Raw genomic sequence first — 14,564 nt, forward strand, 5'->3', positions numbered from 1 at the left:
GCAATAAATGCTGGCCAACCAGCGACGCCCAGAAATGAATAAAAAGAGCATGATTACCTGAATGACAGACAGATAAATTCAAATGCTATAGGTCATTTCAAATCCTAGAATGCTGATAATCTGGTACCAAATTTCTGTACGATTATATTAGTGTAATTTGTGTATTTGTGTAGGGAACTTGTGACAAAGGACTGAAATACAAACATATTAAAATATGCTACAACTGTACCATGCTAAAACAGTATTCTATTCTATTGATTAAACTGAGATGAATATATATGCAAGATTTTGCATCCTTCCCAGCTGTTTTACTCCTCTTACTCATCCATTCAAATATTTCTGCACACAAGCGTTTACGCTCAGAAAAATATGCATCATAAAGATATAATGACTGTTGGCATTTTTTACAAGGCTACCTTAAAGGTCTGAAAGTAAAAGTGTGGGCTTATTCTTCATATGATTAAAAATTTGAGATTCTTGCTGGTAAACTAACCTTAGGACCAGTGACTCCTGGCAGCCCTGGCATTCCAGGTGCTCCTGGTCCTCCTGGAGTCCCTGGAGGACCCAATACTCCAGGAGGCCCTGGGTTTCCTATAAAACCGTAAAATATATGGAAAGAGTTAGTTTAGGGTTGCACTTAGTAGAGACAGCAGCATGGAAATTATTCATAATTGTCTAGGATAATGAAAACTGTTTTACACAATGTTCTGAAGTAGACAATCTTTGATTAAAACAATAATAGAAAATGATTTTAGATATTCCTAAATAGAAAATAAAGCATACTATTGCAAAACTCCAAAAGCAGTAAACATTTTCTTCCTTTTGTCCACTTGAAGATTCTAGATACACAGATGTTCCCAGCTCAGAGGTTGGGCTGCAGACTTGCAACCAAACATCTGACAATGTCATTCATTGGCTCCCACTGCTTTAAAATGCTTCTTTATGACATTAAAGCTATTTGTTAGTATTTCTGTCTGTTGGCACAGTGTCAGAGCAGAATTATTGGTATAAATATACATTGTAATAATTCTTGGTACCATTGCAGTATCCATAGCTAATGCAGACAGCACAATTACAGCTGATGGAGCTCATTCCGATACTTGATGCCAGATGGACAGAACATGTGAATTTCACAATTTACCAAACCAGTGTAATTGCAATTATTATCAAAACACAAAGCATTATGAGAGAGCACTACAGCAAGAAGCTGAACCTTGGAGAAGGGAAAGTGGCTTACTTTGACTTTTGGGCAACCAATGTTGCAACAAGTGCTTGTCAGTACTGGGTGATCCACAGCAATGTTTTGATACACTTCGTTGAATACAGTTCAATATCACTATTGCAACCTGAATCAATTCTTTAAATGTGTCACCTAAACAGCAAAAGGTATGTAGGAGATAGCTGGAACAGTACACTGGAAATAATATACTGATCCCACAGCTTTCAAGGTCTTTATTCTGCCTCACTGTTATTTTGTTGTGGAGAAAATGCCACCAGATTAGACCCCACCATGGTATTACTGGGGCTAATGCAAAAAACCAAACACCAACATTGTTCTCTGATGAAGGGTCTAAGCCCGAAACGTCAGCTCTTGTGCTCCTGAGATGCTGTTTGGCCTGCTGTGTTCATCCCTCTACACACTTTGTTATCTTGGATTCTCCAGCATCTGCAGTTCCCATTATCACCAACATTGCTGCTGTGTTCTTCAGATAGAACTGCTGCAGTCCATATTGGCATGCCATGTTTGAAAGGTCGTTAATAAGGACATACCATAAATACATCTGAAGCCTACGGAGTGGCCAAATTATGATAATAAAGTGTGAAGCTGGATGAACACAGCAGGCCAAGCAGCATCTCAGGAGCACAATGATATGACTTTGATAGGATAACATATAGAATGCTGCTAGGAGTATATACTGAGGTTTGATGCATTAGTGATCCGCTTGTCACTATCAAAGAGCATGGGGGCTTCAACAGGGCACAGTGCTTTCAACAGAGCTAGGTGCCCATCCTTTCCAGCATGAAAACTGACATCATAATTTGCCCAGTGATAATGGGAACTGCAGATGCTGGAGAATCCAAAATAACAAAGATATCCAAGATAACAAAGATAATCCAAGATAACATTGATAATGGGAACTGCAGATGCTGGAGAGTCTGAGATAACAAAGTGTGAAGCTGGTTGAACACAGCAGGCCAAGCAGCATCAGAGGAGCACTAAAGATAACGCTTCGGGCCTAGACCCTTCATCAGAAAAGGGGGAGGGGGAGAGGGTTTTGGAATAAATAGGGAGAGAGGGGGAGGCAGATCGTAGATGGATAGAGGAGAAGATAAGTGGAGATGAGTCAGACAAGCTAAAGGGGCGGGTATGGAGCCTGTAGAGGTGAGAGTAGATGGGAGGTAGGGAGGGGATAGGTCAGTCCGGGGAGGACAGACAGGTCAAAGTGGGCGGGACGAGGTTAGTACGCAGGAAATGGAATTGTGGCTTGAGGTGGGAGGAGGGGATAGGTGAGTGGAAGAACAGGTTAGGGAGGCGGGAATAAGCTGGGCTTGTTTTGGGATGCAGTGTGGGGAGGGGGTTTTTGAAGTTTGTGAAATCCACATTGATACCATTGGGCTGCAGGGTTCCCAAGCGGAATATGAGTTGCTGTTCCTGCAACCTTCAGGTGGCATCACTGTGGTACTGCAGGAGGCCCAGGATGGACATGTTGTCCGAGGAGTGGGAGGGGGAGTTGAAGTGGTTCGCGACTGGGAGGTGCAGTTGTTTATTGCGAATCGAGCAGAGGTGTTCTGCAAAGTGGTCCCCAAGCCTCCACTTGGTTTCCCCAATGTAGAGCAGGCCACAACGGGTACAGCGGATGCAGTATACTACATTGGAAGATGAGCAGATGAACATCTGCTTGATGTGGAATGTCTTCTTGGGACCTGGGATGTGTCTTATCATTACCCATGTGCAACAAACCTGTACCACATTTTGGCTTGAGTTGATAAGTGGCAAGGAACATTCATGCCACACAACTGCCAGAGCCATAACCATGTCCAAGGACAAATTCTAACCATTGCACCATGACATTCAATGGCATGAACATCACTGAAACCCATGTCAACATCTTGGAATCACTACTGACTGAAACTAAACTGGCTCAGCCAGTTAATGTTGTGGCTAGGATAGCACACTTGAACCTGGGAATTCTCTGCTGAGTAACTCACCTCCTGATTCCTTAAAGCCTGTTATTATCCAAGGCACAAGTCAGGAGTGTGATGGGATCCTCTCCAATTGCCTGGATGTGTGAAGTTCCAACAACACTCAAAAAATCAATACCATCCAGGACAAAGCAGCTCACATGATTTGCAAACCATTCACATTCTCCAAAATTCATTCACTTCACCACCGACACTCAATATGAGCAGTTCGTACCATCTACAAAATACATTGCAGTAACTCACCAAATGTCCTTCCATGGCACTTTCCAACCCCATGGCCACTATTATCCAGAAGGACAAGGACTTGAGATACATGGCCACTATTCCTAACTACAAGTTCCCATGCAATCTTACACTCACCATCCTGATTTTGAACCAAATCTCCATTACTTCATTGTCACTGAGTAATAATCTTGGTACTCCCTCTCTCTAATGCACGGTGAGTGAACATACATTTTGAGGACTGCATCACTTCAAGGCAGCAGCTCATCGCCATCTCCTCAAGAGCATCTTGGGATGGGCAATTCATCATCATTGTCCACAAAACCCATGTTTCATGACAGACAAGAAAAACCCCTGTGTTTCCTTCTGGGGAATTGGCATGCATTACCATTTTTCTCTGGCTGGCTATAGCTCTCTCCTAACAGTCATATGCTGATCCTACCTCTACTGAATGTCAGAACTCTGCTGTTTCTTCTGCCCTTTGTGTTGTAGCTATACTGGTTGCCAAAGTGACAAATCTTGGGTCTCTTAAAACAGGATTGTGGAGGAGTAGGGCTGGGTTGAGGGACGAGGGTTGGATTGGAAAGTAAATGTTTACACCAGTAGTTTGCACCTTGGATCAAAAAGAGGGATGAGATTGAAGTAGGACTTGTGAGGGTGCCTAAAATTGGCTCATAGCATCATGCCACATGTTCTCAACAACATTTGAGGCAACAACTTCATTTACTGCTGGCTCATTGTCTGGTCCAAGGGGCTTAGATTTGCAAATGATCCCTTCATATAGTTGCCTCCTTTAATTTAAAACCTTGTCCAACGAAAGTGAAGGAAGTGTCATTAAATGTGTTGCACTGTGCTCGGTTGATGTGCCTGTCATAGCTGAACAGCTGACATTATGTGAAGGAGGTGTGAGGCTGACTGCTTTGGTCAGTCCTGAGGGTGTGTTCAGGGTATCTGAATGCTGATAAGTGTGTTGGCTGTGATGCATTGAGCCACATGATGGGATGGATGTGTGCTGAGTTGGGCATGCCATTGGAAAATGCATTCACTGACTTTGACTTTCTGCATAAGGTCCCTGAACATTTTCTCACGCTGCTGACAGATCCTGACAGCCAATCCCCTAGAATTGGCCATCGTAAGCATGTCCATGTAACTCCTTTGAGCAATGTTTGGACAGCTTCCTGACCTCCTGCAGAAACATCACTTCTTCTCCTTTCCAACCTCTAGCACAGTATCAGAGAACCCTAATAGTTCTATTTTTAGCCTGTTGCTGTCTTGATAATTTTCTTCCCTCCTTCAAAGATTTTCACAGACAGTTCTACATGGTGCTGCAACCTGAATGCATCTCTCCATTAAGAGGTTTCAATTAAAAATGAACTCTGTCTTCTTTATTACTAGTTGCTTGAATTAGAAATCCAATGAGGTTAATAATGTTTGAAAATTTGATATTGCAATAGACATTGGATTATTACATTACTCAAACTCTAACAAGTTAGTTTTTGGAACTTTCTTTTTTAACCACTTGTGCTAGTTTATCCTTAAGTTTGCATCACACCAAAATGAATTGAAACAAATACAAGAAACCACGTGAAGAACCATTTTGTACCTTTAAGACCTGGAGGACCAGTTGATCCTTTCTCTGAATGTCCAGTTTCTCCCTTTTCTCCTGGAGGACCTGAAGAACCATCTCGACCTGGAGGTCCAGGGTTACCTGAAAGCACAATATTAAAGCTTATCATCTCAATCTGTCTTAGCACTGTGAAATTCCATGCTCCTCAATATTGGAAGTTTCCAGTGTATACATATTTATCAACCCTACAACACCACTCAGCTGTGAAACCCCTTGATAGTAACCTTGGAAATGCAGATGTTCAAAGTGACTAAGGATGAACAAGCTTACTGTCCCTCCAGCATTTTAAAATATTTTCCTGGGAGTTTCTTGTGTGTGTTGCTGGTAAGGCCAACATTTCTTAGCTGTTCTGAATTTACCTTCAGAATGTGGTGAAGATCCACTTTGGTGAACAGTTTCTGTCCATAAGGAATAGGGGTGTGCACTATTAAAATATTGGCCAAAGAAACAAAAAAAAGCAAACTGCCCTTACCTCAGGAAATTATACAGAATTGTCATTCTGATGTCTTGGATTGTGCTGGAATTCATCAACCCCTTCTCAGAGTGGAAAGGGCAATTCTCCATATAAGAGATGTGTTTATATGCTGTCTAGTTATAGGTTTAGTAGTAAAATAACACAAATCTAAATCAGTGCAGTTCCAGTATATGATACTACAAGTGGTTTAATAATATTGCTATTCCCAACTATTAGTGTCATAGTGATAGATACACACAGCCTTTTAGCCCATTAAGTCTGTACTGGCCTGTCTACACTGATTTCACTTTAAAGCACTTGACCCATACCCTTGAATATTATGACATTTCAGGTTCTCTGGTGAAAACATTTCAAAACCCTTTCAAATTTCCTGTGCTTCATCTTAAAATTACTCCCCTTCATTACTGACCTTTCAACTAAGGGGAACAGCTGATTCCTACCCATCCTGTCCATGGCCCTCTTAACCTTCTTTACTTATATACCTCTATCAGCTCCTCCCTCAACCTTCTTTGCTCCAAGAGAATAACCTGAGCTTACCCAGTCATTCTTCATAACTGAAATGCTCCATCCCAGGCAACATGCTGGTGAATCTCCTTTGCACCCTCTCCTGTGCAATCACATCCTTCCTATAATGCAATGACCAGAACTGCACATAGTATTCTAGTTATGGCTTAACCAAGATTTTGAATGAGTCCAACAAAACCTTTTGCTGTTGTAATCTATGCCACAACTGATAAAAGCAAGTGTCCCATATGCCTTCTTGACTACCTTACTAACCTGTCCTGCTGACTTCAGGGACCTGTCGGCAAGCACCTGAAGATCCCACTGTTTCTCTGAGCTTCCTCGTGTCCTGCTATTCATTGAGTACTCCCTTGTCTTGCTCCTTCTCATAAAGTGCATCACCTCACATATCAGTGTTAAATTCCATCTGCCACGGAACAGCCCATCTGACCAATCTATTCATATTTTCCTGTAACCTAACACCTCCTTTTTCACTATTAACATCCTGGCCAATCTTTGTGTCATCCACAAACTTACTAATCACTCCGTCCAAGTTTTTTCAATATCATTCACATAAATCATGAACAATAAGAAACCCAGCACTGATCTCAGTGGTACACCACTAGACACTTGTCTCCAGACACACAGCCTTTTAACATCACCCTGTGTCTCCCATCACTAAGCCAATTTTGGATCCATCTTGCCAAGTTACCAAGGATCACATGAGCTTGTATCTTCTTTATCATTCAACGATGTTGGACCTTGTCAAAGGCTTTGCTGAAATCGTATAAGCTATGTCAACTGCAATACCCTCCTCCAACACACCTGGGCGTCCCATCATGTCAGGCAATGGAACCCTGTGTAAGACCCTCTCTGGCTATGTTGAGGGCATCTTGAAACCCATTGTACAGGGAACTCCAGCTTCTGTCATGACACTACAGATTTCTTACAGAAACTCTACACCCATGGACCAGTCGAACCAGGAACATCCCTCATCACAATGATGCTTTGGCACTCTAACCCGGTATCCTCCATCACGATGGTATCGCCGCAACAGCATTTTAGGTTTGTTTAGTACATCCTCATCAATGGTCTGACCCTTTGATCTTTTACTTGTAATTTCTGTGTTTAGTACTATCTCTATCTGTCTAACACTGAAGAAGGCGCAAGGCTCCGAAAGCTTGTGTTCTCAAATAATCCTGTTGGGCTATAATCTGGTGTCATGTGATGTCTGACCTTGTCCACACCAGTCCAACACCAGCAGCTCCGCATCACAGTTAGGATTGTCATCCAAAATAACTGTGACAAGAGAGGAATGCAATGGAGGAATCTCTAAACTTTCTCAGTGCAGCTCGGCCTTGGGAGACAGGACCGGCAGATGATCTGAAGAATCTTTGGAAAATAGATGAAGTCTGAGGGCACGAAAATGGCTCGAACAGTAAGTAGTAATAGACAAATGTCGTCTTCTGTGCATCAGTTTTTCCAATATTAGCATGGACTTATTGGTGGAATATTCACTTATTGCTAAATTTATCTACACAAAAGGATCTGTACTTACCGGGAAAACCTGCTGGCCCAGTATCTCCTGTTTCACCACGAAGCCCTGTTGGGCCTGGGATTGGGGACCCATTATTCTGCTCCCCTTTCTCGCCTACAACAAAGAGCAGCGGTGACAGATTTAGTGAATGGAACTATGAAAGAAAATATTGTACATAATCCAGGGCGCTGTTTCCTATCATCTTAACAACGTAGCATGAAAATGCCAGCAGGAACTGAATCGCCCAATCCTTTTGTGGTGTTTCTCTAAGGAAATTGCTGTGGGAAAGCAGAGTAAAACAAAACTGAGAGAAGTAAAATTTAGATAATACTGATAAAGTTTTGGGAGAAATTCATGCACTGCCATGGATCATGCTCAACTAAACAGCTTCAGAAATTGAAGCTGAGGTTGCAATTTTTCTTTTAGAACTATAGAAACTTGACAGTGCAGAAAGAGGCCATCTGGCCCACTTAGTATGCACTGACCCTCTGAAGAGTGTCCCACCCAGATCCGTATTGTATCTATATAACCTCGCATTTAGCATGGCCAATACACCTAGCCTGCACATCTTTAGACTGTGAAAGGAAACCAAAGTACTCAGTGAAAACCCACACTGACACGGGCACAATGTGTAAACTCCACATGGACAATCACCCAAGGCTGAAATCGAAGCTGAGTCCCTGACACTGCGAGGGAGCTGAGCTAACCATTGAGCCACCATGCTGTCTTGATGTGGTCTCATTGTGTGACAACCAGTTACAATGAATAAGATTTTCCTATTAAGCATTGCCATAGTTCAACAAAGGTGATTTTAAAACAAAGAAGGCTCAACACTTCCAATTTTCTATTTCCTCTGCTGAATTGCAGTTATTTTACAATAGGTCATTGGCAGACATCTAGCTCAGGCATCCAGTCTTTAAGTGCGAGCTGAGATGTTGAAATATTGATTATCATCAAACAGTGCAATTTTATTCTCAGTTAATAGCCACAGATATAAAGATTTAAGATATAAGTTAATGAGATTGTAATCAACTTCCTAGTTCAGAAACATTCAGGCCATTTACAACATTTCTGTACTACCTCAGATGTGGTCAGCTATTCCTGTATAATAGGGGTGTTAAAACTTTTATCATCTTTTCTGTATTCCTTAGACGCACTGAGTCCTCTACAATAGAAATGTGATATTTGTAAAACTACACATTGTCTCAAACTTGTCCTGTAGGCTCATATGAAAATGTATTCCATTTTTCAATTCAAAATTTATTTATGTTGAAAATCATCAACAGAAAACAAAGCAAGGCGCAATTAAGTTTCATAAAATATTGATGCTGAATTCCCGAACACCCCTTCATCATTGTCCTGTGTAGGAGTTGGTGCGAATAGCTCAGAGGTTAGCACTGCTGTCTCACAGCACCAGGCACCTGGGTTTGATTCCAGCCTTGGGAAACTGTCTGTGTGGAGTTTGCAAGCTCTCCCTGTGTCTGTGTGGGTTTCTTCTGGGTGCTCTGGTTTCCTCCCACAGTCCAAAGATGTGTAGGCTAGGTGGCTTGGCCATGCTAAATTGCCCGTAGTGTTTGGGGATGTGTAGATTAGGTGGGTTATGGGGGAGTAGGTTTGGGTGGGATGCTCTGAGTGACAGTGTAGACTTGTTAGGCTGAAGGGTCTGTGTCCACATTGTAGGGATTCTATGGTTATATTTGATCTGACCATTACTATGATTACATATTAATGCAGGTTTGCATTCGGGCAAGGCCAAGTACCAATAGAAAGGGAATTGGGGTGTGGTGAAGGAAACATAGGCTCAAATCTGCCGATAATGACCTGAAATCCAATTCTGTGCCAACAGAGATGAGAGAGAGTTATGTGTTTGCCTTTTCCTGACCTCTGCATCCCCAGAAAGGTCAGTTTTTTTAAGCTTTAAACGGCCTGTTAACTCTAGAATTGTTACTCCTGTCACACAAGTGATTTGTAATGTGAAGTTTATGAATGGGTTGAGTTAAATCTGAAACAGTTTGAAACAAACAGATCTCTGCTTTAATCAGGATGAACACAGCGGGTAAGTAGCATCAAGAGACTGCAGTGTTCATCCAGCTCTACACCTTGTTATCTCAGATTCTCCAGCATCGGCAGTTCCCACTATCCCTGCTGTAATCAGTATTGGCAACCGTTCTACATTTTAGCTGAACAGAATGTGCTGGTAAGTCAGTGTTGCCCACAGCAAAGAATATGAATTGAGGGGTGATAGACATTTTTACAATTTAATTTCAAACTGTCTAACGAACCTGGGACACCATCAATTCCTCGAAATCCAGGTACGCCACGATTTCCTTTGAGCCCCTGTCTACCCGGAGGTCCAAACCCAGGTGGCCCAGGAGGGCCCATAGGTCCTGGGATACCAGGGTTTCCAGGGACACCTTGTGGACCTCTGTCACCTTTTGATGGAAATGGTGTCTGCAAATAAAAGATTTTGGAAAAATAACACTCAATACAGCTTACCATTAAATAATGTAATGAATGATAAAGAATTGCAATTTTAGGTTTCCAAATTGCTTTGTTCTAACATGAGCTGAAAACCGACAGAGAAGCTGAATGAACAGCAACTTGCCAGAAGTGCTCAGCTTTGATGTGTGCTTGTTCCTCCGTGGGGAGTCAGGAAAGAACTACAGTTTCGAGAACCAGGCATGCACTATTGTGATGATGAATCATAATGTAAGAACCGTGTTATGGCAAAATTGCATTAGTCTAGCCTACACGGAATGTAAATTGTCTTTTATTCAGCAAGTTTAATTGATAACTCCTTCAACTTGACATTCCCTATAAATAATTACAAACTTTTAAAGGACATGTGATACTTTTACTTTAGGCAAAGCAAGTGAGTAGAAAAATCATTTAATTGGATTTCTATTAATGGACATGGGTAATATTCAGAGCTTTAACAATTTTACTTACCTTTTGGGGACTGATTTTATTATCATTTATGGGCCAGAATCAGACAACACAATGGAAAAGATTAAAGCAGAACATTTAAGATGACTTTCTTACAATTGCTGTACCTATCAGTATTCAAAATGGACAGCTGAGGCTGCTTTGAGAAACAGGTGAGGGAGCAAAGGACAGTGCAGCACAGGAACAGGCCCTTCGGCCATCCAAGCCTGCGCCAACACATTTTGCCCTTCCATACCAAAACTGCCTTCACTTACAGGATCCATATCCCTTTATTCCCTTCCTGTTCATGTATTTATCCAGGTGCTGCTCGAATGCTGCTATTATACCTGCTTCCACCACCTGTTCAGGCAGCACATTCCAGGTACTCACCTTTTTGTGAAAAATCTGCCTAGCACATCTCTTTTAAACTCCCCCACACCACACCTTGAACCTGTGTCCCCTAGTAATTGACCCCTCCATTCTGGGAAAAAGCCTTGTACCTCCCACTCTATCAATGCCATTCACAATCTTGTAAACTTCTGTCAAGTCACCCCTTAAACTCCTGCGTTCCAGTTAAGACAAACCCAGTTTAGCAAACTTTCTTCATAGCTAAAATCCCCTGTACCAGGCAACATCCTAGTAAACCTTTTCTGTATTCTCTCCAAAGCATCCACATTCTTCTGGTAGTGTCGTGACCAGAACCTAACTAAAGCTCCATAAATCTGCAGCATAACGTGTCTACCCTGATGCTCAGTGTCCCTTCCAATGAAGGAAAGCATGCCATAGACTTTTCTTTACAACCATACCTACCTGCTCTGTCACCTTCAGTGATCTGTGGACCTGCATATCCAGACCTTTCAGCATATCCATACTGCTAAGAGTTCTGCCATTCACTGTATAATTTCCATATGTACCAGACCTTCCAAATGCATCAACTCACATTTGTCAGGGGAAAGTTCTATCTGCCAATTTTCTGCCCGTGCCTCCAACTGATACATATCCTGGTATATCCTCTGACTGTCCCTCTCACTACCCACAACTCCACCAATCTTTGTATCGTCTGCAAAAGTACTAATTAGACCATCTATGTTTTCTTCCAAATCCTTCATGTAGACCACGAACAGCAGATGTCCCAACAGTGACCCCTATGGAATACCACTCGTCACAACTCCCCATTCTGAAAAGCATCCTTCCAGCATTACCCTCTGTCTCCTATGACTAAGCCAGTTCTGTATCCATCTTGCCAGCTCATTCCTGATATGAGATAACAATGTATGGAGCTGGATGAACACAGCAGGCCAAGCAGCATCTTAAGAGCACAGAAGCTGACATTTCAGGCCCAGACCCATAAACAGAAAAGGGGGATAGGGAGAGGGTTCTGAAATAAATAGGGAGAGAGGGGGAGGCGGACCGAAGATGGATAGAGGAGAAGATAGATGGAAAGGAGAGTATGGGCGAGGAGGTAGGGAAAGGATAGGTCAGTCCGAGGAGGACGGACAGGTTAAGGGGGCGGGATGAGGTTAGTAGGTAGGAAAAGGAGGAGCGGATGGAGGTGGGAGGAGGGGATGAGTGAGAGGAAGAACAGGTTAGGGAGGTGGAGACGAGCTGGGCTGGTTTTGGGATCGCAGGGGAGATTTTGAAGCTTGTGAAATCCACCTTGATACCATTTGGCTGCAGGGCTCCCAAGCGGAATATGAGTTGCTGTTCCTGCAACCTACAGGTGGCATCATTATGGCACTGCAGGACGCCCAGGATGGACATGTCGTCTGAGGAATGGGAGGGGGAGTTAAAATGGTTCATGACTGGGAGGTGTAGTTGTTTATTGCGAACCGAGTGGAGGTGTTCTGCAAAATGGTCCCCAAGCCTCCGCTTGGTTTTCCCAATGTAGAGGAAGCCACGCCAGGTACAGCGGATGCAATATACTACGTTAGCAGATGTGCAGGTGAACATCTGCTGATGTGAAAAATCATTTTGGTGCCTGGGATGGGGGTGAGGGAGGAGGTGTGGGGGCAAGTGTAGGACTTCCTGTGTTTGCAGGGGAAAGTGCCGGGTGTGGTGGAGTTGAGGGGAATGTGGAGCGGAAAAGGGAGTCGTGGAGAGAGTGGTCTCTACAGAAGGCAGACAAGGGTGAAGATGGAAAAATGTCTTTAGTGGTGGGGTCGGATTGTAGATTGCAAAAGTGTCTGTGGATGATGTGTTGTATCTGGTCGTTGGTGGGGTGGTATGTGAGGACTCGGGGGGTTCTCTTTTGGCGATTATTGCGGGGGCGGGGTGTGAGTGATGAGTTGCGGGAAATGCAGGAGACACGGTCGAGGGCGTTCTCGGCCACCACGGGGGGAGGGGGATGTTGCGGTCCTTGAAGAACGCGGCCATCTGGGATGTGCGGGAGTGGAATGCCTCATCCTGGGATCATTCCTGATATGATGTGACTTCATCTTTTGCATCAGTCTGCCATGAGGGACCTTGTCAAAGGTTTACTGAACTCCATTTAGAGAATATCAACCACTTTTCCTTTAATCATTTTCGTCACCTTCTCAAAAAATTCGATCAAGTTAGTGAAGCATGACCTCCCTGCACAAAACCTTGTCTGTTGCTAATCAGTCCATTTACTTCTAAATACATATAGATCTTGTCCCTGAGAATCTTTTCCAATAACTTTCCTACAACTGACATGAGGCTCACAGGCCTGTAATTTCCTGGATTATCCCTGTTACCTGTCTTAAGCAATGGGACAATATTGGCTATTCTCCAGTCTTCTGGGGCCTCACCTGTGGCCAAAGAGGATACAAAAATGTCTGTCAATGCTCCAGCAATTTCTCCTGTTTCTTCCCTCAATATTTCAGGATAGATCCCATCAGGACTTATCTACATTGTTACTTTTTAAGATGCGCAACACCGCTTCCTTTTTAATAGCAACTTGGCCTGGGAATTCAACCCTCCCTTCCCTGAGATCATCCCCCACCAATTCCTTCTCTTTGGTGAATACCGACACAAAGTCTTAATGTAGGACCTCACCTACCTCTTCCACACGTAGATTCCCTCTTTCGTCTTTGAGTGGCCAACCCTTTCTATGGCTACCCTCTTACTTTTTATATATGTATAAAAAGCCTTGGGACTCTCCTCAATCCTGTTTGTTAATGACTTTCCATGAACCCCTTTAGCCCTTCTTGTTTAAGTTCTTTCCTACTCTCCTCATATACTTCAAGGGCTTCTTCAGTTCCCATCTTTCTAGACCTTAAGTATGCTTCCTTTTTCTTTTTGATCACAATTATAACACCTTTGGTTCATGTAACTTGCCAAACCTATCCTTCATTCTCGCAGGAACATGCTGCTCCTGAACTCTTATCAACTGCCATTTGAAATACTCCCACATGTCTGATGTGGATTTCTCCTCAAACAGCCACCTCCAATCAAAATTATCCAGTTCTTGCCTTATATTGTTGTAGTTTGCCTTCCCCCAATTTAACACCTTCACCCGAGTGCCTCTGTAACTCGTACACATAGGGGCTCGATAGTGTCAATGGGATTTTGAGCAAAGAAAACGGTGTTGCTGCTGCGAAGACAACAGGAGGCCAGAGCAAGAACTTCACAGATATTGGTCTAATTAACTAGACCTAAAAGGGAAAACTTAAGTGACAAATTTCAATATTTTAAATCTCTTATGCCAGTAGCACTATCAATTACTGAAAAAAAGATTTATTACACCCAATTAACCAAACTCCAAAATGAACAGTACTCCCAATTGAAAATAAACGATCTGGTGTGATACAGACTGAACTAATAATTTTAGACATACCAATTAAGGCAGGAAACAGACAGCTCTGGACAAATGTCCCAATGTAGTTGTTTAAACAGAATATATTCAAAAGTTCAGTGGATCATTAGGAAGAGCCCATTTGAAGAAATAACTAGAAATTGCAGTGAAAATACCAATATTCTAGAAAGCTGGGAATAAATGGTGTAAGAGATAGGAAGCACTGCCGATTCTGGAGACAGAAATAACACAGTGTGGAGCTGGAGGAACATAGCAGTATTGCTCCTTCTCTAGTAGGTACATCCACATCTTGAATAAG

The 14,564-nt window shown here is 42.8% G+C and overlaps 1 protein-coding gene across 2 annotated transcripts in view; it reads right to left on the reverse strand.

Annotated features, from left to right (window-relative positions):
- The window catches only part of LOC125457937 (collagen alpha-5(IV) chain-like), a 229,248-nt gene that overhangs the window by 72,972 nt on the left and 141,712 nt on the right, over window positions 1–14,564 (reverse strand). For both annotated transcript variants that reach the window (XM_059651241.1, XM_048542743.2), the window contains exons 26-29: window positions 9,849–10,017; window positions 7,588–7,680; window positions 5,030–5,134; window positions 494–591 (exon numbers count right to left, since the gene is read on the reverse strand). In XM_059651241.1, coding sequence (XP_059507224.1) covers window positions 494–591; window positions 5,030–5,134; window positions 7,588–7,680; window positions 9,849–10,017 — 465 coding nt within the window. The remainder of the gene's footprint in view (window positions 1–493; window positions 592–5,029; window positions 5,135–7,587; window positions 7,681–9,848; window positions 10,018–14,564) is intronic.

This window comes from Stegostoma tigrinum, chromosome 14, assembly GCF_030684315.1.
Source record: "Stegostoma tigrinum isolate sSteTig4 chromosome 14, sSteTig4.hap1, whole genome shotgun sequence".
Taxonomy (NCBI): Eukaryota; Metazoa; Chordata; class Chondrichthyes; order Orectolobiformes; family Stegostomatidae; genus Stegostoma; species Stegostoma tigrinum.